This window comes from Tursiops truncatus, chromosome 11 (assembly GCF_011762595.2).
Source record: "Tursiops truncatus isolate mTurTru1 chromosome 11, mTurTru1.mat.Y, whole genome shotgun sequence".
Classification (NCBI taxonomy): Eukaryota; Metazoa; Chordata; class Mammalia; order Artiodactyla; family Delphinidae; genus Tursiops; species Tursiops truncatus.
In genome coordinates this window covers 12,456,375-12,482,564 of record NC_047044.1, presented here as the reverse complement: position 1 = coordinate 12,482,564, position 26,190 = coordinate 12,456,375, and the positions used below count along the sequence as shown (strand labels likewise).

At 50.1% G+C, this 26,190-nt stretch overlaps 1 protein-coding gene across 1 annotated transcript; it reads left to right on the top strand.

Moving 5' to 3' along the window:
- The first annotated feature begins 7,139 nt into the window (after positions 1-7,139).
- On the top strand, positions 7,140-25,878 carry ISX (intestine specific homeobox). Its single transcript, XM_033865688.1, is given in 7 exon segments — positions 7,140-7,220; positions 7,884-8,121; positions 22,017-22,168; positions 24,386-24,499; positions 25,330-25,518; positions 25,520-25,616; positions 25,802-25,878. Coding segments are annotated over 7 exon segments (948 nt in total).
- Positions 25,879-26,190: the final 312 nt, after the last annotated feature.

Sequence of the window (26,190 nt, the reverse complement as noted above, 5' to 3'; positions counted from 1 at the left end):
GTGGTTAAGAATCCACCTGCCAATGCAGGGGACACAGGTTCAAGCCCTGGTCCGGGAAGATCCCACATGCCGCGGAGCAACTAAGCCCGTGCGCCACAACTACTGAGCCTGCAAGCCACAACCACTGAAGCCGGTGCCTAGAGCCCGTGCTCCACAACAAGAGAAGCCACCGCAAGGAGAAGTCTGCGCACCGCAACGAAGAGTAACCCCCGCTCGCCACAACTAGAGAAAGCTTGCGCACAGCAACAAAGACCCAACACAGGCAAAAGTAAATTAATAAATTAATAAATAAGATTGAGTTGTACACGATCTTCCTCACCAAGGGATTCTGACATACTGGTGTGGGTGGGGCTGAGCCATGGAGAATTTTGTGAAAGCTCCCCCCAGGGGGTTCTAAGCTGTAGCCTGGGTGGTGAGATGGGTCTCAATCTGTCCTTTCCCTGAGTTTTTCATCTCACCACGACAGTGGGAGTCAAGAGTTTAAAGATGTCTTATTTCCATACAACATAAACCCTACAAGCCAACCGCCCCATCTAGAACTTACCTAAAGAAACAGTCATTTCGGGCTTCCCTGGTGGTGCAGTGGTTGAGAGTCCACCTGCCGATGCAGGGGACACGGGCTCGTGCCCCGGTCCGGGAAGATCCCACATGCCGCGGAGCGGCTGGGCCCGTGAGCCATGGCCGCTGAGCCTGTGCGTCCGGAGCCTGTGCTCCACAAAGGGAGAGGCCGCGGCAGTGAGAGGCCCGCATAACGCAAAAAAAAAAAAAAAGAAACAGTCATTTCTTCCAATTCTAGAGAGGGAAAACTTGCCACATAGGATTTACCCAGTGCTAACGTGTTCATCTCGATGCTGAGGACCAGTCAGCATCCCCTGAATCACATCCTTGGGGACGAAGCCCCAGCGAGATGCCCTACCATGGCACAGCAAGACTTAAATTTTATTATAACTCGAATAAGCCTCCCAACTCCTCTTCATACATCAACTCACTTCTTTGGTCACAGTTTAAGAATTGTTTTTATTTCTTAGTTCATTTATTTTCTTTTTCCTTTCTGACAGCCTTTATCAAACCAAGAACTACAATGACAAAATCCACATGGAGCCAGCAAAGCCAGTTTTCATTTACCGGCAACTCCGTCGATAATGGGTGAAGGGGTAAAACCCAAGGCATTTCAAGAGATTCTCAGAAAAGCAACTTCAACCAATTTGAAAATTCCATTCCTCTCTTTGAAATGCCCCCATCCTTTGAGGTATAACCATGAGTTCTAACGGGCCTGGCCATACCTGTGGTTGAGGTGGGATGGATATTATCACTTTGTCCCTGTCTGAACATCACCTTCCTAAACATTGTAAAAAAAATAAGACCGGCTCACTGTAATACAATTGACAGCACTCTCGCCTTCAAACTGTTTACCGTAATTTGCAGGATCTATTTGGCTGCTTGCTTATCATGTCCCCTCTCTGATCATAACCCTATCTGGACAGGAGTCACGTTGGTCTTAATATATTCCTCCTCCTTAGCCTAGTATCTGACGCATAGTAGGTACCAGATGAATGTTTGCTGAATGAAGCCCTGAGTGGAAAATTTCCCAGATCCATGCCGTGCACTAATACTCAGAAACACTAGACCCTATAAATCCGTTGGTGACGAACTGCTTGATACAGCCATCTACAGGAGATACGATCTATAGATAATCAAGGCGGTTCAAGCTGACCCCTGCAAGCCCTGCGCCAATATTGACCTACTGGTCTTCTGAGGTTATTATGACTGACTCTATGTTTTCTTCAATATAGAAAATTTATGTTTTTATATATATGAACACCAAACATTTGGAAAGTGAAATGAACAAAACAATTCCACTTACAGTGGAGGCTAAAAGTAACATAGATCACTTAGAAATAAATACAACAAAAGATGTGGGAAAACCTCTACCCTGAAAACTGTAATACATGACTAAAGGTAATTAAAGAAGATTTTTTGAAATTTTTATTTTATATTGGGATATAGTTGATTGACAGTGTTGTGTTAGTTTCAGGTGTACAGCAAAGGGATTCAGTTATACACATACATGTATCTATTCTTTTTCAAATTCTTTTCCAATTTAGGTGATTACAGAACACTGAGCAGAGTTCTCTGTGCTACACAGTAGGTCCTTGTTGGTTATCTATTTTAAACATAGTAGTATGTATATGTCAATCCCAAACTTCCAATTTTTCCCTCCCCTCCACCTTTCCCCTTTGGTACCCATAAGCTTGTTTTCTACGTATGACTGACTTTAAATACATGATGGAAATAGAGGATTTTGACCATCACACACAACCCAAGGTCCAAGCAGACTGCACATACCTGACCAGAGAGATATGAATCAACTTTAAACCAGGTCCAGCCCCTCTGGTTACCAAATGCAGAAAGGAAAGAGCCTTGTGTTCTGTCCTGTGCACTGAGTATCTCCACTCTCCATTTTAAGGCACCTATAGCATATGCCCAGCCTGCCTGGAAGGACAAGTTCTCATTCCCAAGTAAGGGAACATAAAGACCCGGCAGACTACCGAAGGGCTTTGAATGCTCTCAACAGAATCCAGGGTGAAAAAGAATCAAACACAAGCTCAAAATGTCAGTTCTAAGCATCTCAGTTCCCCCAAGAGACCACGTCAAATGCCAAGTCTCAAGTACAAATAGTGCAAGGACAGGGGTCCACTGAGAACTCCTGATCTTCTCACCAGGCCATCCCATGATGGGCCATCTTTATATTCTTGTTCCGATCCCTCAGCCTATATAAAGTAGCCCACAGAATCCCTGATGCACAGAAGTCTAGACCCTGAAAAATTACTCTGGAGAGAATAGAATGGGAACCCCCCACCTCCAACCTCAAACCTCTCAGCCACCAACCCATTGAGGTCTCCATACAGAAACTTTCTGGGGAGTTCCTTCTTAAAACCCAGAATTTTGAAATAACTCAAAGAGGCAGCATGGGGGTGCAGGGGTCAAACAGGTTAGGATGGGTCATAGAAAGATTGGGTTCAAGCTGGGACTCTACCTCGCTGGTAACTACCAGACAGACCTTGGGTGAGTCCCTTCCATCCTCAGGCTTCAGTCCCTTTGACTGCACAACAGGGAGAGTAACTTCCACTTTCTGGGGAGGCTGCAAACATCAGACACACCAATACGAAGAGGACTTAGGAAATGGTCCAGCTATGAGCAGTGTGAGTACATTTAAGGGTAACCAGGAGGGGAGGACCGGAGGAGTGCTGTTTCCTCCTGCCTTCCTCTCTTCCTTCTTTCCCCGCATCTTAGGAGGGAATTAGTCAATGTGCACGTCGCTGAGGACAGCCCCCATCCCCAGAACACATGGTCACACACCTTTCCGGACACAACATCCCAAAGCAAAACCCACTAGGTCTGCCACACACGCACTGCGGTTCATCCCCGCTACAGCGATAAATGAGCTGCTTTCTTTCTGCCCAACGGGCCCCTGGTTTTATCCAGAAACGGAGCAGCAGAGGGATGACGGCAGGCAGCCCCACTGCAGCGTCCCAGGGAGCGAACGGTGAATAATGAGATCCCCACGGCTGGTTCACTCTTTCTGCTAGCGATGGGTTTAAGTGTGAGCACGTGTCACAGTCCTGGCCAAGGGGAATAAAGGAAATCCACTTGGAGGTTTCTGGAAAATGTCTTCCTCTGTGATGAAAAGAGTGAGAAAAGGCCAGTCTTCCCCTGCAGCCTTGGGATGAGTGTGTGAAGCCATAAAGCCTGGAGCTGCAGAGACCATCCCCAGCCACGGGGGACAAGCTCAAAGACAAAACCAGTGCACTGGGGATGGCAGAGGAGAAAGATGGAAAGTGCCCGCCCTCGGCATTGTTGCTGCGCCCAAATGAACGAGCTCTGGAGCCTCCAACCTACAAATATTCTCCTGTGAGCTAACAGACCCCTACCGTTTAAGCCGCTTCAAGTTGGGTGTTTGGTAACTTGCAACAGAGCCCATCCTGATACACACTTCCCCCCAGACACCAACACACACACCCCGTAAGTCATCTCTGACTTATTCAAATCCCCGGTGGATACTCCCCTTAGCCCTATGGTCGGGTTCATGAACCATCGCTCACAGAAACACCCACGGCTCTGTGTCACCTGTGGGATAAAAGTCAAATCTGAAAAAACTAAAGTACCTTCCCTCACCCGCTCGCTCTCCAGCTCAACATCCTGTTTTGTTTTCTTTACAACGTGGTCACAAATGGAAAATACATCATTGGACATTTATTCATTACCTGTTTACTATCTACTTCCAATGTAAGCTCCATGAGCAGAGGGGGGCTGGTCTGTTTTGATCACAGCTGTCTTTCCAGCACTGCAGTCACAGTGCGGCACATCATTGTGGGTGCTTTAAAAATATTTTTTTATTGAGTTCTAGTCGATGTACAATATTATATGGTCATAGTGATTCACAATGTTTTAAAGTTCTGTTCCATTTATAGTTATTATTAAATATTGGCAGTATCCCCCGTGTTGCACAATACATCCTTGTAGCTTATTTATTTTATATATAGTAGTTTGTACCTCTTAATCCCCTTCCCCTATCTTGCCCCTCTCCCCTGCCCTCTCCCCACTGGTAACCTTTAGTTTGTTCTCTATATCTGTGAGCCTGTTTCTTTTTTGTTATATTCACTAGTTAGTTGTATTTTGTAGATTCTGCCTATAAGTGATAATCATACAGTATTTGACTTCCTCTGTCTGATTTATTTCGCTTCACGTACTACCCTCCAAGACCAGCCTTGTTGTTGAAAATGGCAAATGGATGGACATATAAATGAACAGATGGCTCCAACATACCTTTCCAGCATGTTCTTCCTAAATGCCTCTTCATACAATAAAATCTCTCTCCCATCAATGAACTAGCAACACTGCACCGTGCAGCCAGGTGTCTTTCCTTGCTCGTGTGTTTTAGGGTAGACTGAGGGAACTTGTGCGACGGCTCCCCTTCTCTCCTTCCTCCACGTCAAAGCTTTCTTTGATCCAAAGAGCTGCACAGAGTTACTCCTCTGATACTGACCACTGACCACTTTCCACCAAAGTGACCACTTGGCCACTCACTGGCCTGTCTGCCCTCTTCTCCCCTCCCCGACACACTCCCCACCCTAGAGTGTGTGTCCCTCAGGGCAGGGTCTGTGGCTCACTCATCTGCATCTCTACGTGCCATCTAGTGAGTGGCACATAGTAGATACTCAAGAAACATCTGTGGGGATGAACACACGTAGGAATGCCCAGGCTGTGGGGTGATGGTCAGGAAGGAGAGCGAGTGTCCAGGTCCACACCACAAGAGCCCAGGGTGAGGCTCACCCCAGAGGGAGAGAGAGAATACAAGGAACTCTAATGAGCTGCCGAAAAGAACAGGTGTGACTCTGGAAACTTCTCTCTCTGAGATGTGGTTCTTCATCTGCACGGTGAGAAGTTTGGACCGGATGGTCTCTGGGGATTATGGCAAAGGGAGCTGAGTGTGGGTTTCAGAGCTGGACTCACCTGGGTCTGACTGCTGCTTCTTCTACGGGTTAGCTGCGTAGCCCTGTAAGCCGCCACTCACCTCTGGGCACATCTCCTCAGCTGTAAAATTGCATGAGCGACCGCAGTTCATAGGGCTGTTGGGTGGATTAGATGAGGCAGTGCGTGCACAGCGCCTGACTCCAGGCCCTCCCTCCCCTCTGCTGCTTCAGCCCCTGGAGTCCCTGTCCCCCCTCCTCACCCGCCGCCGCAAGTGTCCATCACACCTTCTCCGCCCCAAGCAGAAGGAGACCCACCCTCCCAATGCAACAACTCCTTTGGCCGCCAACAGGGGGCTTGACTCCTGTGGGACTCTGGCCACCTGGCCGTAAAGGAGGCATTTCCCTGTGCACCAACCCAGCTGGGCTACTTTCCTCCTGGCCCAGACGAGAAGTCCCCTTCCCAGCACCTAGACAAGGCCTTATGACTCATTCTGGTCACAGAATATGAACAGAAGTCACTTAACCGCTTCCACTGCTGACTCATTACCATTCCCTCCTCTGCTCTCTCCACTTCCCTGGAAATCCTGAATCCGGGTAGCATCACAGTCTGGAAGGAGCCTGGGTTCCCAAAGGGATGTTCAACTACACTGACTGTGACATGAGTAAGCAGTGAAGCTCCCAAGATTTGGGCGTTTACCTGTGACTGCAGCGGTGGCAGTCTCCCCGAGCTAGACCAGCAGCGGTGGCAGCCTCCCCGAGCTAGACCAGACCACCTGAGCCTTCCCAGGGCCACGGCTCCTGAAACAGGACAGATGCTCTTTGCTCTGACTCGCCCTCCTCAGGGAGTAAGGATCGGCCTTCCCCTTCCCCCTCCCTCCGAGAGAAGGTCTGGATTCTAATGCCCCATTCGTGCTCCCAGTCTCTCCCAGGGTATCCGTCACCCTCATTCAGATGGCACCTTGTGGCCAGCCTGGCACCCTGGAGCTCCCCAAAGGCCTGCTTAGATGAGACTGTGCCGTGGTCTGGGCCTCAGTTTCCCCACACACCCCATGAGGACCTCAGGAGACCCCTCTCGCTCTGATATTTGCAAGTCCAGGACAGCACATCTTAGAGGGACTGCCCTCGGCCAGCACCAAGCAGACCACACCCTGGCCCAGCCTCCAGCCTACGTGTGACCCATAAATTCTCCCTGCTGAGTAAACACATGTTATGGGGCCTGGGGACACTTCCTGGCCATGCTGTTCCCACCTTCCCTTGTCCTGCTCTGGCCTGGCCAGCTCCCCTGCACACACCTCCCTGGGACCCCCAATCCCCACCCTTCAGTCTCCCTCTGCTTCTTACCCCTTTCCCCCAACACCTGCATCCCCGGCCGTAAAGAGGGTGGAGAGTTTCCTCTCTTATCAGCCGTCTTCTCCTCCTCCCTGGTTACACAGTAATTGCGAACAGAACTCCTGGCAAGGACGGGTCGGTGCCTATCAGCTCCCCGGGGACAGTTTCCTGGACAAAGAGAAGGTGCCCCTTCAGTGCAGTCTCAGGAGGCAAGTAAGAGGCACGCAAATAGGAGGGGGGGAAGAAAGGACCCCAAAAGGAAGGGAGAGGCACCCCGGGCCCGGAGCCAATGGACAGGCTTGTGCAGTGAAGTCAGGGAGAGAACAGAAGAAAGCGATGGTCGGACCAGAGATGCCAGGGGAGACTCAGACACCAGTACTCAGCGCAGCCCCGTCGAAGAGAGCCAGCCTGGCAGTGGTGACCCAGTGACCCCCTTCCAAAGCCTCCATCTGCAGGGCAGCCAAAGCACAGCTATTCTGGAAGGTCTACTCTGGAGTCTGGGAGCAGCGGAAGCAAGAGAAACCCAGGAGGGTTTCTGGGAGCGCCCCTCCAGCTGCACCGTGGCCCAGGACTGAGTTGGGCACCTGGGGCCCGCCAGTGGCACCCCAGCCTTCCAGAGGCCTGGCTGGAGCCAGCGGAAAGGGCGAAGGTGGACACCCCACCTCCAGATCTCCCCGGGGCAGGCTCCCTCCTCCCTCCAGCTCTTTGCCATGTTCCCCACTGTCCGTGACCTCGGGGTCCCCGGCCTACGCTGGCGATTGTGCAGGTGACCACCCTGGAGAAGACTCGCTGCAGTAGAGCTGAACCCAGTTTGGCAATGGTGACTCCCTCGACGTGGAGCTGGCGAGGGCTCTGAGCCCCCGGGCACAGGGTTCAGCCCCTTCCAGTGTTCCCGACGTGACCTGCCTCCTTGATCCCAGGGTGTTTTGAGGTGACCCATGGAAGTCCCCGTGGAGACATAACCCTGCTTGGACAGTCCCACACGAGGATCCACCTCTGCTCACTCTCTTGATTCCAGGAGCTTCGGGAAAGGAAGAACGCCACCCTCCACTGGCATAGGCCCCTCTGCCCCCCTTGCAGCCGCCCGCGGAGGGTGCCAAGGCCGGCCCGGCTCTCCATGGGGGGATGGAGAAGAAGAGCTCGGGGTGCTGTGAGGCCCCAAAGAAGCGGGGCCTGTCCTTCTCCATCGAGGAGATCTTAAAGAGGCCGGCTGAGAGGAGAGATGCAGTCAGGCCAGAAGGGGCAGATGGACAGGGCACCGGGCAAGCAGCAGCTGCAGACTCTGGGCCGGAGAGACCCCCGCACGACCAGCCCCAGGGTAAGTGTCTTCTGGCCATTTCTCATCTGCTCCTGGGTCTCCAAGACCCAGCTGCACTCAGGCAGAGAGGAAGCTCCCAACAGAAGAGAAGCCTTCAAAATTCAGAGATGTTAGGCACTGGGCTGTTAGCCGTAAATACTCTTCTACCCAGCCCGGCACTGCGGCTGTTTCAATGCGGACCAAGCCTCGGTTCATTGCAGGATGCGGGGACCTGGGGCTCGTTCCTGTAACCAGGCCACAGCTAAGAGTTATCGTTCATTCATTCAGCATTTACAGTGTGGTCGGCACTGCCCCAGGGGCTGTGCACGTCTCTTCTTTAACTTCAGTAGAAAAGCATAACTATCATAACTTGACAGATGTGGAAACTCATCTATAAAGGGAAGAGGTGGGTGATGCCCCAAGTCACAAAGCAGAGGACCCGAGACCCAGCCGCCCCCAAACACCTGCTCGGTCTGTCATGTTCTTTCCCTACGTAAGCAGAGTTCAGCCTGCACGGCCTCTAGTGGCTGAAGCTGTGCCCCGGATCTGCCCACCCTGATCACACCCCAGGCCAGTGCCCACCCCAGGGCTTGCCCCCAAATAACAATGACCAGATCCCAGGCCCCTGCTTGAGAGCCAGCTGGAGGAGGGCTGGAGGAGGGCACACACACGCTAAGAGTCAGGAGTCAGCAGTCAGTGTCACCTCTCCCCCGGCCTGCTGAGCCACCTTGGCAAAGTGCCTTTCCACTCTGGCCTCAGCTTCACCCTTGGTGAGACGGCTGAGTGACGGAGGAAATGGAGCTGGTGATGTCTCGAGGGCCCACCGGAGTCTGATAGGAGATGAGCCTGGAGTATCTCACAAAAGGGTCCCAGTCCTCTTTCCTTTCCACCCCTTTAATCCAAGGAAAGGAAGCTCGGGGGGGCCCATGATGTCTTCTCCTACCGAGCATGGAGCTCCAATCCCTCCAACCGAGTCAAGTCTCCCAAGATGGAGATTGTGCTCAGAGGCGGGCCAAGAGAAAGACCCTGGCGGGCAACACGTCCCCGGGGAGCTGGCAGCTTTCCCAGTAGCTCAGCCTATCAATAGGAAAGGGCCCCAGCTTAATGTAGAGAAGTTCATTAGTATCTTCCAGTGGATTGAATGAGCCATGAGCATTCACAGAAACCGTTCTTCTAAGGGTCTAACCAGAGTCTCTCCTGCTGCAGCTACATAAAATCCACGTCTGTCCTCTCTGCTGCGGAGAAAGAGAGAGATCTGATTTCCCCTCCCAGAGCAGCTTGCCTTCTCCTAGCCTGACATTGGCTGATGGCAAAAAGGAGGCCAGTCATTCTAAACCTCCCCTGAAGCTGCTGGCATGTTTCACGCCAGCCATCCCGCTGGACCCAGAGGAGACCCCCCAGTGAGCGCTTACGAAAATAGCAGTCGTAAGATTGGACGGTACTCCACGGCTCTCATGGCAATCTCACGGCCGTTGTTCTATCCATATCCAGTTGTGAGCCCTGCCTTAGAGCTGATGAAACCAGGAAGACAAATCACCTGCAAAAACCGCAGAGTGGGTAGCATTAGAACTGAACCCTGGTGGTCTGAGACCATCCACTCTAGAGTATTCCTGAAAGTGGCCTAAATCCATCCGTCTCCCCGCTGGGCTGGAATTCAGCACGTCCAAGATTCGTAAGGGTCGCCGTGGTGGTTTTCAAGATGACTTCGAGGGGCAGGCAGACAAAGATTTTTTTTTTAACATCTTTATTGGAGTATAATTGCTTTACAGTGGTGTGTTAGTTTCTGCTGTATAACAAAGTGAATCAGCTATATGTATGCATGTATCCCCTTATCCCCTCCCTCTTGCATCTCCCTCCCGCCCTCCCTATCCCACCCCTCCAGGTGGTCACAAAGCACCGAGCTGATCTCCCTGTGCTATGCAGCTGCTTCCCACTAGCTATCTATTTTACATTCGGTAGTGGATATATGTCCATGCCACTCTCTCACTTCGTCCCAGCTTACCCTTCCCCCTCCCCGTGTCCTCAAGTCCATTCTCTACATCTGCATCTTTACTCCTGTCTACAAAGATTATTTATGTCAATCGTTCTGTAATGATTTCTACACTAACCTTCTATTTATGAGACATGATACCATTTACCCACTTGTGGTCATGATGTGAGGTTTTCTTTTAAAATAAGTGTATTTATTTAGGTAAACCAAAAAAAAAGTCTGTTTAAATGTGAAGTAAGTAATAATGCAGGTGAGATGCCAGCATGTCAGAAACTATAAAGGTAACTTGCACAAACTGCAAAGAGCTGGAGTCTGTGAGATGCTAGGCTGGGCGGGGAGGGCAGGAAGCTGGGACTCCAGAAACCTGGCCCCTAAGACCTGGTCTGGCACCGATGCACTGGAGGACCTCAGGCAAGCCGCTGCCCTGGCTGGGCCTTCGTTTCCTCATCTGGAACACGACAGTGCAGAGCTAGAAAATTCCTAAGGGCCCTCCCCGCTCCGACATGCCATGATCGATTCCACAAGAAGCTGCTTGCGCAAAAGCCTTGGTGGTGTCACTCGTGGGCATTTTCCATGGCAGAAGCTTCCTCCCTGCAGAGGGGTGTCCGTGCCAGGCGGGGCAGGACCTACTCGCCACCTCCACCTCTCACTGCCCCCCAGGAGGCCCCACCCCCGCCAGTGCTGGTGGCCCAGCTGATGCCTCTCCACCTCTGTCCTGTTCCCCACCAAACACACACACACACACACACACACACACACACACACACACACACAGCATGCAGGAGCCCTCAGGGAATGGGCAACAGGACAGAAGAGGTGCATCCAGGGCCCTCCCCTGTCCCAATAATAACAACAGAGGAATAAACTCCTCTTTGTCTCCACGTAAAGGGCTTCACAGAGGGGCTCCTGGAGGTTGACTGCAAAGCGTTACCTCAGGATCCCAATCCCCTAGGGAGCTTGTGAAGAGGCAGCATTCCAGGCCTGGCACCTAAGACTCTGCCTCCAGTCTAGGGTGGAGGCCAGGAATCTATTCTAGCAAGCTCTCCCAAGTGAGTCTGACGCAGGTGGTCCAAGGACCGTTTTTTTGAGGAGGCTGGAGTCCAGAGAGGCAAACTGGCTTGTTCGGTGCTACAGAGCAATAAGGGCCAGATCTGGGGCCAGGTCGGCGATCCAGACCAAGGCCAGTGCTGGGCCTCCCTCATTTCTCATGGCAGGGACCCAGGTCCCTCCCCACAGCTTCCTACTCTCACAGGGACCCTCATAATCTAAGGCTTGGACCTTCCCCAGCCTCCGTGGAAAAATCCAAGAGGGTCTCCCAATTTGGAGGGATGCTAAGCCCAGCTGCCCGCTCACTCCTCCTGAGAGAGGAAAGCCCCCCAGAGTTCGGGGGTCCTCAAAGTCCAGGGAGACCCAGTCAGGAGGAAGTGACTTTATACTGGAGGATCAGACCCTGGAAAGAAAGAGATCATCTCTGCACCTGTCCCACTGATGACCCTCTGCAGGGAAATTGCGAGTCCCGGCGGGGAAAGGGGAGAGGAAGATGGGCAAAGAAGGGACCACTTCAGTGGGTAAACCAGTGTGGATCTTCTGGCCTGGGAGGGACACAGATATCTTCCCTTGTCCATTCATGGGCCATTCAGTCCCTCAGTGAATCATTGCTGAGTGCTTACTCTGGGCCAGGCGGCAGGCTGGGGAGGCAAAGGTGAAAAAAACCAGAAGTAGTGGCCACCCACCTGGAGCAGAAGTGGGGTCAGCAATGAGAGTCCAGGCAACACCACCTTGGGGCGGTGCTAACTTCCGCCCCTCTTATCTGGTGGAGGTGGCCGGGGGCGCCGTGGAATTCTTGAGCCTGGAAGAATATCTTCTTGCAGTGGTCAGCAGCGTTTCTACAAAGGGCCACACATTAAGTTTTGATAGCTAGATGGTCTCTGTGGCAATTACTCAACTCTACCATCACAGCTGAAAAGGAGACAAGGTATAAATGAACGGGTATGTCTATCTTCCAATAAAACTTTATTTACAATAACAGGCAGAGGGCCAGATCCGGCCTCAGGCTGTAGTTCATCAACCCCTAACCCACTGGTGTGACATTCAAAGCCCTTCACAGACGGGCCCTGCCGATCCCCAGGTTCATCCCCATCACGGCCTCCTGTCCCTCACTTTCCAGGCACATGGAGCATCTCTCCCACTTCAGTCTTTCTTGCCCTTTCAATGCCTCCAGACTTTGCCCCTTAGAAGCCCCTGCGGCCCTCCCCCTTCTCCTTCCTCCTCTTCCTCTTCTTTCCCTCATCCTCTCCCTCTGTCTGAGCTTCCTGTGGCCATTGTACCAAATTACCACGAACTGACTGGCTTAAAACAACAGAAATGTATTATCTTAGAAGTTCAGAACCAGAATTCCAAAACCAAGGTGTTGGTAGGGTTGATCCCTTCCACAGGCCCTGAGGGAAAACCTACTCAAATGGCTCTCTCCCAGCTTCCGGTGGTTGCTGACCATCTACAGCCGTCTTCGGCTTGTAGACGCATCCACAGGCCTCTGGGTCTGTGTGGAACCCTCCTCTCCTTTCTCTCATAAAGTCACCTGCCATCGGATTTAGGGCCCACCCTAAATCCTGGAGAATTGCATCTCAAGATCCTTAGCAGGGCTTTCCCTGGTGGCGCAGTGGTTGAGAGTCTTGTCTGCTGATGCAGGGGACGCGGGTTCATGCCCCGGTCCGGGAAGATCCCACAAGCCGCGGAGCGGCTGGGCTCGTGAGCCATGGCCGCTGAGCCTGCGCGTCCGGAGCCTGTGCTCCGCAACGGGAGAGGCCACAGCAGTGAGAGGCCCACGTACCGCAAAAAAAAAAAAAAAAAAAAAAAAAAAAAAAAAAAAAACTTTAGCCTAATCATATCTGCAAAGACCCTATTTCCACATAAGGTCACATTCACAGGGACCAGGGATTAGAACTTAGACATTTCTTCTTGAGGGGAACACAGTTCAACCCACTCCCCCTTTCCTCACTTCTTCGTCCCCCTCATTTTCCTCTTTCCCCCCCTCTTCCCTGTCCCCTTCCTCTTTCTTCTCTCTTGTCCCCCTCCCCTCCCTCCTTCCCCTGCCCTCCCTCCTCAGCCCCCAGCTGCCTAGAACTAAAGGCAGTGGCTCTGCTCTGCTCTGGGCCCTGGGAGGGGGAGCCCTGGCTCAGGGCTGGGGCCAAGCCTTCTTCTCGCTGTTCCTCTTCTTGTCCTCACACTCTTCCACACTGGGTTGATGGTTTCTTATTCCTTATGACTCCTCACAGGTCACTTTCGGTCTCCATATATAGAACTCTCAAAGTTCCTTTTTTCCTTTCTTTTAATCAATGCTTGTTGCCACAGAGGTTTACTCCTCCAAATACTCCTTGTACTGTAGCAGTTGTTAATCATTTTTTGGCCAGAAATGGCTCTTCTCCCTGTTTACAGGGCCTGGGGCTTTGGATACCTCTAATCTGGGTACTCTGCACACCTGCACTTGGGCTGGCCTTCTGTATGTATTTTCACAGAGATAAGAGCTAGTTAACTTCCTCCTCAGTTCTCGGTGGCAGGAAGGGTAACTGAATATGGATTCCCGCATTGAATAGAAACAAGTTCTGTGACACTTCCTGTGTCACATCAGAAAACATCCTCTAGCTTCACAGCTTGTGTCGTCTGTCTGTTCCCCTGCATTGTCACAAGTATAGAATGGAAAGGAATAAGGGCAGGAGGGAAGCAAACACACACACACACACACACACACACACACACACATACACACACACACACCTTCTCATAACTGTTGAAATATGATGCCACCTTGAAAGCACATGTAATCAGCCCATGTTGCAGTACCCTGTGCCCAAATCCAAGCACACTGTAACAACACAGAGAAACATACAACCCTGACACAGTGCTTTGAGAACGCAGAGGAGACAGCAACAAACTCTGCTTGAAGGAAGACTTCAGAAGGAGGTGGCATCTGAGATAGCAGCCAGGCAGAGGAGGGGAGAGAGCACGCCAGGCAGAGGGAAGCAGGTGAAGCAGCCCAGAGGAATAGAATGGAATATTCCTTTTGAGAAACAAAGAAACTCAGGGTGGCTGGAGTTGAGAAATCATGGACCAATGTCGGCGGAGGTGAGAGGCATGAGGTAGGCTGATCTATGTCCATCAGCATCTTTAAAACCTACGTTTGGGGAATTTCAGGCTTCCGCTGAGTTGCACAGTCAGAGAGACCTTGGATGAATGGGGGACGGAGCAGGCTACACTCTGGTGCCCTCACAAGGTGTCAAGAGAGGAGCCCTCGTGCTATTTGTTTTGTAGCTTTCCCGCACAAAATCCTTGAAACAAAGGTACAACTTCTATTTTAAAAAGAAAAAACACATATGAAAAGTGTGGTAGAGTATGAGGGGACATATGCTGAGAGCCATATATAAAAAATATTATGAAAGGGAGACCATACATGTGGAAAATAACCATCTTCCTGCTGCTGAGGGGTGGATGGGCACTGACCCAGTCACCCCTGGGAACAGGGCGCAAATCCGTGGCTGGTGAGCTTTCCAATGGTCTCTCAGCTGTTTTTTTTAGCAATTTCTTTATCCTCATCTCTTTCTACTCTAGCTGTATTCGCTGGGTTGTTGTTTATTTATACAAGTAATCCACGTTTATTATAGAAAATAAAAATACAGATAAACAGAAAGAAGATAAAAGAAAATGTAGCTATAACTCTACCATCTCCTATGCAGTAGTAAGTACCATTAACACTTTGATACACGGATACATGAAGATTGAGAGAGATTTTTTTGTACAAATGTGGAGGCTGGTTTCTTGCACACTGAAATTTAGCACTCTTATCGATTAAACAAAAAACCTGTTGTGTTTCCACATGGAGATTCACAACAGACCTTAGAGAGAAGGAAATCTTTGACTGATCTGGGTTTTGATGGATGAGTAAGAGTTTACTAGGCAAAGGAGGAGGACAGGCTTGCAGATGTAGGGGGTAGTGAGAGCAAGTCCCTGGAGGATAAAAAGGCATGGCCGATCTGGGGAATCTAGAAGCCATCAGGTGGCGCAGAAATAATGGAAGCGATGATTGGGTAGAAAGCAGATGACCCTGGGAAGCGGGGAGCCTGAAGAGCTTGAATGCTGGGCCAAGGAGTGTGCCTTGCACGCTGTGGGCACAGGGAAATGTAGAAGTCCAGGACCACACCCGGCGGGAAGAGGCCAGAGCATCTCTTCCCTGGGAGGCACCTCCCTACTCCCCACCTGTCCTGTTCAGGTGTCCTCACCCTGTAGGAGGGCCCCAAAGGGAGCCTGGATCTCCATCCTGCCGAACCCGCTGCCTTGGGAAGACAAGGACAAGGCCGGTTTCGGGAGTCTCAGTCCAGCTGCAAAGCCCCCGGGGCCTTAGCTGAGCAGCCAATTAGCAGACGGCAGAGAAGGAGCAATCAGGGGAGGGAGCCATGCACGGAAAACCATCAGTTTATAATTAGGTGACCTAATCACCTGTGTAAATTGTGTATTTCTTATGATCAATGTGCTAAACGTCTCAGGTTTAATTAAGTTCTGCTGACTCGTTCTCTTTGAAGACCCACTGAAGTGGGATTCACAGCTCCAACAATTAATAACCGGGTGAGGGGCAACTTGAAAGGGGCGGCAGTTCCCTGCCCGCTTCCTGCCCCGTCTCCCCACCCTCTCCCGGGTGCCCTTGGATGGGGCTCCACACTTCCCATCATCCTCTCTGAGCCGGGGCCCAGAACATCCCAGCCCTTCCCCATGATTAAGAATCATCCCATGCAATGGGCACTCCAACCATGAACTGGTACTTCCAGCTTCCTGTTTAATGAGGTTCCTTCTGGTTCCAAAATTCTACCTGCAGAGTCCTGTGTTCTGCCTTCTCGGTTCCACATTCCATTTATGCTGTTCTGCCTCCCTCCCCTGCTTCATCTCTCTCATCACCTACTGTGGTCTGTAACCCAAGCCTCAGGCTTCCTGGTCCCCTCACTCCTTTCCTAGAGCAGCCTCCTCCTGCATTTGATGGGAAAACTGAAGTGTTGACCTTCATACTTCCTGAGCCAGCCCCTCAGATTCTGCTCTCCCCCATCCTCCCTGCCCTGTGGACCATGGGCAGGTCACTGTGCTCTGAGTCACCACCCGGAGCTCCAGGGCACCATCCTCTCCACTGGACACGTTCCTTCTCCCCAGTCACCAGCAGAGAGATGGGCCTGGGCCAGTCTTCCCTTCCTCTCACTTTCCCTGTACTTCCAGTTTTCCCAGCACCATCAAAGTCAGCTCTATGACTGATGGATACTCTCCTTCCTAGACAAACGTGGCAATTAGAGGAAACTGCAACACAAGAAGAGACGTAAAGTGAGACCCAGAGTATGACTTGTTCAAGAACCCAATGAGAAAACCAGTAAGGTAGCACTCACTATCCAATAGAACTTTCTCTGATAATGGAAATGTTCTATATCTGTGCTGTCCAATATGGTAGCCACTGGCCACAGGTGGCTATTGACCTATGCCTAGTGTGACTAAGGAACTGTATATTTTATTTTATTTTAACAGCCACAAGTAGATAGTGGCTACCATACTGAACAAGGCAGACCTAAGGAGTTAAAATTTTAACAAGGTCCAGCCTTAGATCCTAACCTTGTTTGCCTAGCTCCAGGCTCAAGTCTATCTGTCTCCCAAAATGGCTCTTCTGGTGGGGTGTCACTAGTCATATTTCAGGGACCCCCACTCACTGGGGGTGATCTCAACTCCAGGACCCCTCTCCCTACCATTCCTTTTTATAGTTCTCCAATTTAGGGATATTCAGTCCCAGATAACATCCCAAGAAGAGTTGGACGGGGACAATCAGTGTTTGACTATTGACACCCCAAGAACCCATGCTCAGTCTTAGGGGAGGGGCTTTGGCCCTTGAGTCCTGCAGCCCGGTCCACTTGGGGCTCAGCCTCCATCTCGCCAACCATGTGAATTTTAGACACCCCTCTTTCTTCACAGGAGAAGTCACTACAGCTGTTGGGCACATACACATAGATCCCATCACCATCATTATCATCGTCTCTCAAGAATAAACATTTATCCTGAGAATGTATAGTTCAAAGTTAATGAGAACAATATTTTTCTTACTGGCCCATAACTTGCCAAGCAGCCCCTCCCCAATTATTTTGCAGGGTAGGGTTCAGATCTTTTCCTCTTCACCTTATCTCCAAACGATGCCCTTCTGGTCCTACAGGAAATACGGGAAAGCCATATATATCCTAATAGCTGCTCCCTTAATTACATAAATAGAAACTTGAAATAATCATTTTATTAAGGAATCTATGCTTAGTCATGAGCCCCTGTTTGCCTAACTTTCCTTCTGGGGAAAAAGGAGGAGATGGCTTATTTCTACTACAATCTACATTCTGTTTCTAATCCTCTGTTCTCCACATTGCCTACTTTCCTGTATTCTGGTTCAGCACCCTACGTTTTCTGTTCAGTATCCTCTATTCCAAAGCTCTGTATTCCCAGAAGAATCCCAGATCCATGCTGTCCTTGACCTCAGTTTGTCCGTCCAACCTGGAATCTTCCATTCTGTGAAATTTTTTTGCAATTTTCTATAGAACTGCACTGTATCACTAATGTCATCTAACATGCTGACCTCATGAATGAATGAATGAATGAATACTTTCAGCATGGCTTGCCATTACTCTCTACATCAGTTCTGGCTGGGTTTGGCTCTATCCCTTAAATACATCATCAGCTCTAAACATAGAATAAATATCTCTTTTTTTAAATTTAAAAAGTAGGGTGGACTTGAGGAGGGAAAAGGGGATAGAGAAGGAGAGAAATCAGATCACATCAGCTGGTTCACAATCCAATAGCTTACTCTAGGGGGTAATCATGTTTGAAATCTCGCTTTCCGGAACTCCCAAGAAGCTTCCAACAGTCAGAAAAATGAGTAAAAGTACTTTGAGGGAAAAAAAAAAATGGACTAACAAAAATGAGGGGTAGTCAGGAGGGGTGAGACCAAAGGCAGACTATGAAATGCACTTGTTGACTCTCAGAGATGCAGGAGCAATTCAGCCGGGAGAGTTATCCTCAGCAGAAATCTCTCCTCTCTGGCCCTCTCCTTTCACCCACCAGGCAAGCCCAAGGCCAGGCCTTTTAAGCCATTCAGCCTCCAACTGAAGAGAAAAAGAATTACAGCATGTCAGGGCCTTAGCGATTTGATCATTCAAACCTCTCTCCTCGCCCATTTCTACAGATGGGGAGACTGAGGCCCAGAGAGTAAATAAAACATGGCCCAAGCTGTAGACTGGAGCCAGGAACAGAGCTCAGGGCTTCTGACATCCAGCTTAGTGGGTTTTCTACTGTCCAATGATAGCAGGACGGATAATAAGCACACACACACACATAAAAGTTAATTGATCTCTTCAGCTGTTAAACCGTCACAAGTGAAATCCATTTTTCACCGTGTCTACTCCAGCTCATAGTTTGTGGTCGTTTTACCTCTTTTGGGGGGAAAAAGAAAGCGGACTGAGCGGAAGTAAGGAGACCTCAACAAGAGTTTAGATCCCTACCCCTCCTTTCCAGCTAATTCTGCTCTCTCCCGACCTGTGACATCTGACAGTGCACAAGAGTCCAGACAAATCATTCCGCGTTGTTTCTTGTGACAGTGTCTTATCTGCCGAATGGGTTGAGAACAGAGCCTAAACTTCACCTTTATTCATTTAGAGCAAATAATTATGAAGCTCCCAGTAGGTGCCAGTTACTCAGCAAGTCCAATGTATAGTCCCTGCCCTCCAGGAGCTCACAGTGGAGAGACACAGACACAGACACAGAGAACAGCAGGCTTCTTTCCCCAGAGGGTTTGAGTCTTGCCAATGTGCGTGAGGGATGCTAGGACAGGACGTACCTAGATTCACCATCATTTCTGAGAGCAGACTTTTCTTACAGGAGTGAGAAAGCAATCAGGAGCCATGGTGGTCAACTAGAATGGCAGGAATTGGCCCCAGAAGTGAAGGTGATCTGTGTGTGGGGGGGGTGGGGGGGGTACCTTTCCTACTATTCCTAAAATTGCATCATGTGGTCTTTGTTGCAAGTCAGACTAGAATTGTAACCCTGGCCTCAGAAGTCCATGGTCAGAGAGACAAACCTGCCCCACCTGGTTTGGTGCTTCCTCCAATGTTCACCGTCCCTTGGTTTCATCAGGAGGTACAGCAAGGCTGGTTGAATCTCCATCCTCCCTACTCTCCTAGCTTCTCTCACCCTTCTCCAGAGCAGCTTTCCAAATCCCTTCTTCATTCCTCCAGCCTCTAATCCCTCCCACCTCCTTCACTCTCTGCTGATGACCTGAGCTCCCGTTGTCCTGTCCTGAACAACTTAATGCCAGGTATAATGAGCACCTCTGACCAGCCTGCCCCGCAGCCCTGCTCCATCAAGCATCCGCCAAAGCCCTCACTCTTCTTCCTCAGTTTCGCCTCCTGAGAGGCTTTAGATATATGCTCCAGGCCGCACTCCAGACTTTTCCCCAACCTCCCTCTAGCCTTTTTCGCACCTTCTCGACATAAAAGTTCTTCTTTTCCTCACCGCCTTGACTTCACCCCAACCACTCACACCACATCCAATTTAATACAACATATACTTGTTGAAGTTCCTACCCAGTATCAGAGACACTGTATTTAGTGTGTTTGTGGATAACACAAAATTGTTCTTTTTCACTTGGCTTTGACCATCCTAATTCAACCCAAGTAGTCTTCCTGTGGATCTCAATGATGTCCTGAATGCCAAATTCAGGACCACATGCCTCACAAATCCATGTTGGAACAAGGCAAGCTAAATATGCACACACACAGGCCAAGGTCAGGGTTTAGCACTGTACCTGGTACTTAACAGGTGTTGAATAAACACACTGATTGTTTCTTATTTTTCTTCCCCTTCATCCTCTCTAATTTAAAGTCTGTGATCACTCCCTTCTTTCCAAACCTCTCTTCCCCCACGTTTTCTGTGGAATTTTGTGGATCTGAGCTCCCTCTGTCTTAGGTAGGGTTCCCCCAAAAATAGACTGAGAGAGAGACTGGCTGGAGAGATTATGTGATGTTATACTGTTAATTTGTTTTAAATCCCTGGGACCACATGATCATGGTCTCTCCAGCTGTCAACTGCAATATTTCCTCCACATCCCAGCAAACCTTTCTGAAGATGTGCACAGTTGTTGTCTCCTCCAATTCCCCTCCCCTTCTCTCCTCTGCCCACTGCCCCTGAGCCCTTGCTGCCCCTATTCTGTGGGAACTGCTAACGTTAAGGTCCTCACGCAGCCAGGTTCAAGGACCCCCTTTCTGTCCTCATTGCAATTAATCCAGTCACAGCATGGACACAGCCGAGCCTTCTTTCTTAAAAGAGTTTCTTCGCTAGGTGTCCACGTCACTGCACTTGTCACCTACCAAAGAGACCTGTCCTTCTTGGCCTCCCTCATTGATTTCTCCTGGGTCCCCCGTTGGTTCCTGAGCCTCTAAATAGTGGACGGACCCAGGCTCACTCCTAGACCCTCCACTTTTCTCCTCCTGCCTAAGTGATCTCACCCACTCTCATGAGATCAAAGGCCAAATATACGCTGATGAGTCCCCAATGTGAACCTCAGTCCCGAGATCCCCTTTGAGCTCCAAACACATAAGCATCTGCCTATTTGATCATTTGCTTTGAATAGCCAACAGGCATCTCAAATTTAACACGTCCAAACTGAATACCTGATTTCCCGTCTCTCTCTCTCTCTCTCTCTCTCTCTCACACACACACACACACACACACACACACACACACACACACACGGGCACGCAGGCCTAGCTTCATGGGCCTGTGTGTGACCAGTGCCGTTGCACAGGGCCCTGCACTCGGAGGCCTGGCACTTGCAGGTTAAAGCTCATGGTCACCCTCTTGAAATTCTTCATGATTTTATGTTTGAATCTGTGTTTCGCAAGCGCAATCCAGTGGAACCACGAACCACGTACCAGGGGCCTGGAGCCTCAGCTCAGGCTCAGCGCCCCTCTCACCGCCTCCCTGCTTCCCTGGGATGGGCTCTCAGCCACCTGTTTCCCCGCCCCTACCCAGTGACTGCTGCCTCCTCTGTCGTCTGTGTTGGGGGTATTGGGGAGGGAAGGGCACAGATGTGAGGAGGGTCAAGGTCAGGCACAGGCACCCCGGCACCAAGTCGAAGGGTGGGCCCTGTGAGGGTCCACACTCATGCTATTAGTATCCCTGTGCCCAAGGGAGCAGGGCCTTAAGTAGCAAATAAAAAACCACCCTGACAAGTCAAGAGAGAGAGAGGAAGAAAGGAAAAAGCTTTCTTTCTGAACCCACATTTTCCTTTTGCACTAGGACCCCACCTATGATGCAGCGCCTCTGAGTGGGCATGAGACTAGTCATGTGGCTGGAAACAGGCTGTCAGGGGCTGACTGCTGTGCTTTTACTGTAAAGGGCTGGATGGTAATTATTTTAGCTTTTGCAGTCTCTGTTTCGATGACTCAACTCTGCCATATAAAGTCGCCTAGGGCTGCCCAAAGCAGCCATAGACAATACATAAACCCATGGGTCAGGCTGTGTTCCAATAAAACTTTATTTCTAAAAACAAACAGTGGACCAGATGTGGCCCCCAAGCTGTGGTTTACCATTCCTTGTTACAGACAAGGGAAATTTGTCTGAAGGCATCTGAGCAGCAGAAAGGACAATCAAAGAAGTTTCTAGAAGGTCATCTTGGCCACACTGTCCAGGATGGATGGGAGAGTGGGGTCAGCCTAGGAGCAGAGTTTCTAGGAAAGAGAACCTTGTAAAACTCCAAACCTAAGGAGCTAGAGGCCAAGGAGTGGCAACAGGGGTTGAACAGGTAGAACAAGACAGCACAAAAGCTTCACTGAGACCAAGGTCACTAACCCAACTTGGACCCTCTTCCATCCAGAGGAGAGGAAGGGCAAGCGGAGGATCCGAACCACCTTCACCACAGAGCAGCTGCATGAGCTGGAGAAGATCTTCCACTTTACCCACTACCCTGATGCCTACGTCCGCAACCAGCTGGCAGCCAGGATCAACCTCCCAGAAGCTCGGGTACAGGTACAGCCATCCCCGCCCTCGGCCCCCCACCTCAGTGCACTTGGGGCCATGGGTAAGATCCCATGTATCCTGCACCCTCTAGGGCTGTCCCATCAGAAATTTTCCATTGGCTTTATCTCATGAGTACAGTTACACTGGCCAAATATCATCTTCCAGGAAATGAGGCCACCATAGTTATAAGATGGTTTCTCACCTTGGGGGATGGACACGGAGGTGGCATAGATATCTGCTTCCACTCCCTCCTTCTGTACTTGGCTGTAGCTCCAGAACCTCGTCCACCACACAGCCTCATTCACAAAATAGGTCTTGACAATCTAGACCGGGGCTCCACAGACTTTTCCTGTAAGGGACAAGATGCTAATTAAGTTAGGCTTTGGGGGGCCATAACGTCACTGTCACAACTATTCAACTCTACCCTTGTAGCACAAAAGCAGCCGTAGTTTACAGTATGTAACAACTGAGCATGTTCCAATAAAACTGTACTGGTGAACACCCAAATTTGAATTTTGTATCATTTGCATGTGTTACCAAATATTATTCTCATTTAGATTTTTTTCCCAACCATTTAAAAATGTGTAACCATTCTTAGCACAAGGGTTGTGCAAATACAGGTAGGAGGCCAGAGAAAGGCCAAGGCTCTAGTTTGCCAACCCCTGACCTAGAACACATGGGCATCACTTTGGAGGCAGCACAGAGAGGTGGCAAGGACCCTCCATGGTCAGAGACCTAATCTGTAATCTGTCATTTTTCCCCCCAAGTGTCTATGGCTTCCTCTGTGGTTAGAGATCCAGTAGCCCCTTGTCACTCACTAGGGGTATGCCTCGCCCTCTGCTTATCCCCAGTCCTGCAAGAATCGCTCTAGCAAATCCAACTGTTACATGTTGGCACTCTCTCTAAAACAGTTTTCTAAATCACTCTTCATTTTTTTTTAACAAATATAATGGGGGAACTATACTCAATATCTTTTTTTTTAATAATTTCACTTTTAATGAATAAACAAAAAAGCAATCCTTGAAAAACAGAACAATATAATTTTTTAAATTTTATATTGGAGTATATTTGATATACAATGTTGTGTTAGTTTCAGGTGTACAGCAAAGTGGTTTAATTGTACATAAACATATATCTATTCTTTTTTCAGATTCTTTTCCCATATAGGTTATTACAGAGTATTGAGTAGAGTTCCCTGTGCTACACAGTAGGCCCTTGTTGATTATCTATTTTATACATAGTAGTGTGTATATGTTAATCACAATCTCCTAATTTATCCCTCCCCCATCCACCTTTCAATATCTTATAACCTATAATGGAAGAGAACGTTAAAAAAGAATATATATATTTATATGTATATGTATAACTGAATCACTTTGCTGTACATCTGAAACGAACACAACATTGTAAATCAACTATATTTCAATAAAAATTAAAAAAAATATATGATGGACTCATTCGAATTCAAAATCTGCTCCAGGGTCTATGTCAACATTCCACCCTTCATTTCACTGGAACCTACTGTTCTTCTGGTGAACGACCGCCCCTTTCTGGACTTCTCCCCTTTTTCTTCCTATTTGAAAACAGTCACCAGCTAGGTGGGTAGCACCTGCATCTAGTGTAATGCCCAGAATTCAGCATCTGCCTCGGCAGTATGACCAAGTGCAGATGGCAGCATGTCATGGACAATCAGGGCACTTGTGAACACAGGGAACCGCCAACATTCAACCAACCTACAGATGCCACGGGGCCCAACGGGGCTGCAAACCGGTGGCCCACCAGCAGGAAAGAACCTAGATGGGTTTTATATGAACTGCACGGTATCTTAAATCTCAGCGCTTTCACATAAAAATCAAGATTTCTGCCTTAGAAGTTGGATGAGCTTGCAACGCTGGCCTCACATTTCCACATGGTGACTGTTGGCTAAAGCTGAGAAGCTGCCCCCTTTAGCCACTGTTCACCGCAGACTCCACCACTCCCAGTTACATGGCACCCAGCTGCTTCACCCCATCCCATGAGTCCACACTTCTGCAGGTACTGAAGGTTGTGATCCCCGGCCCCCTCTCTCAAGGCAGATCAGATCCAAAGAAATCCTGGATGCCATGGAGCTTCCTACTGTAAAGGGTTGGTCCCTTGGAAGGCGCCGTCATTATGCATTTTGGAGGGAGGAACTAGATGGAGAAAATCCCTTTTGCTTATCTCCATCCTCTCTCGCCTTCATCTCAGATCTGGTTCCAGAATCAGCGAGCCAAATGGCGGAAGCAGAAGACCAGCAGCCTTGGGGCTTCGCCGCAGCCGAGCGAGGCCGACTTGGCCCCGCCCACAAACCCAGACGTGGTCGTGAGTGGCTGAGGCGGAGGGCGGGGGGCGGTCGCGGGCGGGAGAGGGGGTGTGGCTGGGGATCTCCGGAGCTCTGCCTACAGTAAAATGTGCAACAATTCTTATAGAAAGATAGTAGGCCCGGATGCTGGAGAAGTCGCTGCCTCTGTCCCCGTGTCCTCCTCCACTGAGTGCCAATCACACTCCTCTCCCTCCTCCGGGGACCCACGTGTATTACTTATGCAAAACTTCCCAGTTTATGGAGCAGGATCACAGAGTAAAGGGCGGTGCGTGGAGGTCGAGCCCACTGGCTGGGGAGTCAGGTGGCCCCGGTTCGAATCCCAGCTCTGCGCTTAGCAGCAGTGTGGCCTGGAAGAGTCACTGTGCCCCTCAGAGGACAGTCATAGATTTGATGAGGATGAAACGACCGCTCATCACCTAGGAAATGCTCCCTAAGGTTTAGCTGTCCACTGAGTCAACACAGATTTGGAATGTGTACCAGACGCCAAACAGAGGGGCGACACAGTACACGAATAGACACTCCTATGGGTAACGGTTTGTACAAAGCCATGAGTGACCCTATGAGGTAAGATTTTTAATTTATCCATTTTTTGCTAATGCAGAAACTCGACTCTGAGAAGCAAAGTGACTTTTCCACAACAAACAGTTGCTGTAAATGACGGGATGGGGACGATGTTTCCTGGCCCCCCTGGGCACACATTTCTCCCCAAGTTGGTCCCCCTACCCACTCCGAGCTGCCCGAGAGTAACGGGGAAAGGTTGGGAAGCCGAGGGACAGCCCAGGGTAAAGTTCAGGGCTCACTTCTCTCTCCTGGCCTCTCCTTGTGACAGGGCCCCATGCTGCTGCCCCCTTCACGGCCCAGGCTGGCTCCTCCCACAGGTTGCTATTTACCGGCTCAAGGTCAGCTGGCCTCTGCCTGGCTCCCCACCCGGATCGCCCTCCTGCCATGCCACCCGTGGGAGACACAGCCTCTCCCGGGCCCTCTCATCATCCAGCAGACCTGCATCCCTGCACTTTGCTTTTTTTGCACCTCCGCACCCCAAATGGGGCAACATCTGTGCCACTTCCACACAAGGACCAGACATTCTCTCCTTAGTGGAGCTGCTCTCTTCTCCAGGTGAAGGCAGGTGGCGGGAAGGTGCCCAGGTCTCTGGGGGAATCAATCTCACGATCCGAAGACAACCCACAGCCCAGGAAGCCACCCTGAGGTTGTCCCTTGGAAGGTTGCATCGGACTTAGCAGCAAGGTGACCAATAAAGGAAGCTCTCATCTCTCCTGGCCAATGTCACCCTCCTGCTTCAGGCGACAGACACTGTGGGAGGTCTCAGGATGATCTCTGGAAGGAAGAGGTCGTCCTCTTGCACCTGTACTTCCTCTAATTTGCTGTGTGACCTCCAGCCAGTCACTCACCCCCTCTGGGCCTCATTTGTAAAACAGGCAGTTGGACAAGGTGACTTCTGAGGGTCCTTCTGGCCCTTACTTTGGTGAGATGAACTATGGTGAGAACAGAGGCACAGAGGAGACTAAGGAGAGGTTTGTTCATTCATTCATAAGGGCTCACCTACTGAGCACTTCATAAATGGAACTGGATATTGACATGAACAGCTGAGGCTCTGTGCCCTGAAGCTCAGTCCAGGTTGGTGGAAGGAATGGTACTGACCTCCCCCTGCAAGCAGAACATTCACTCAATG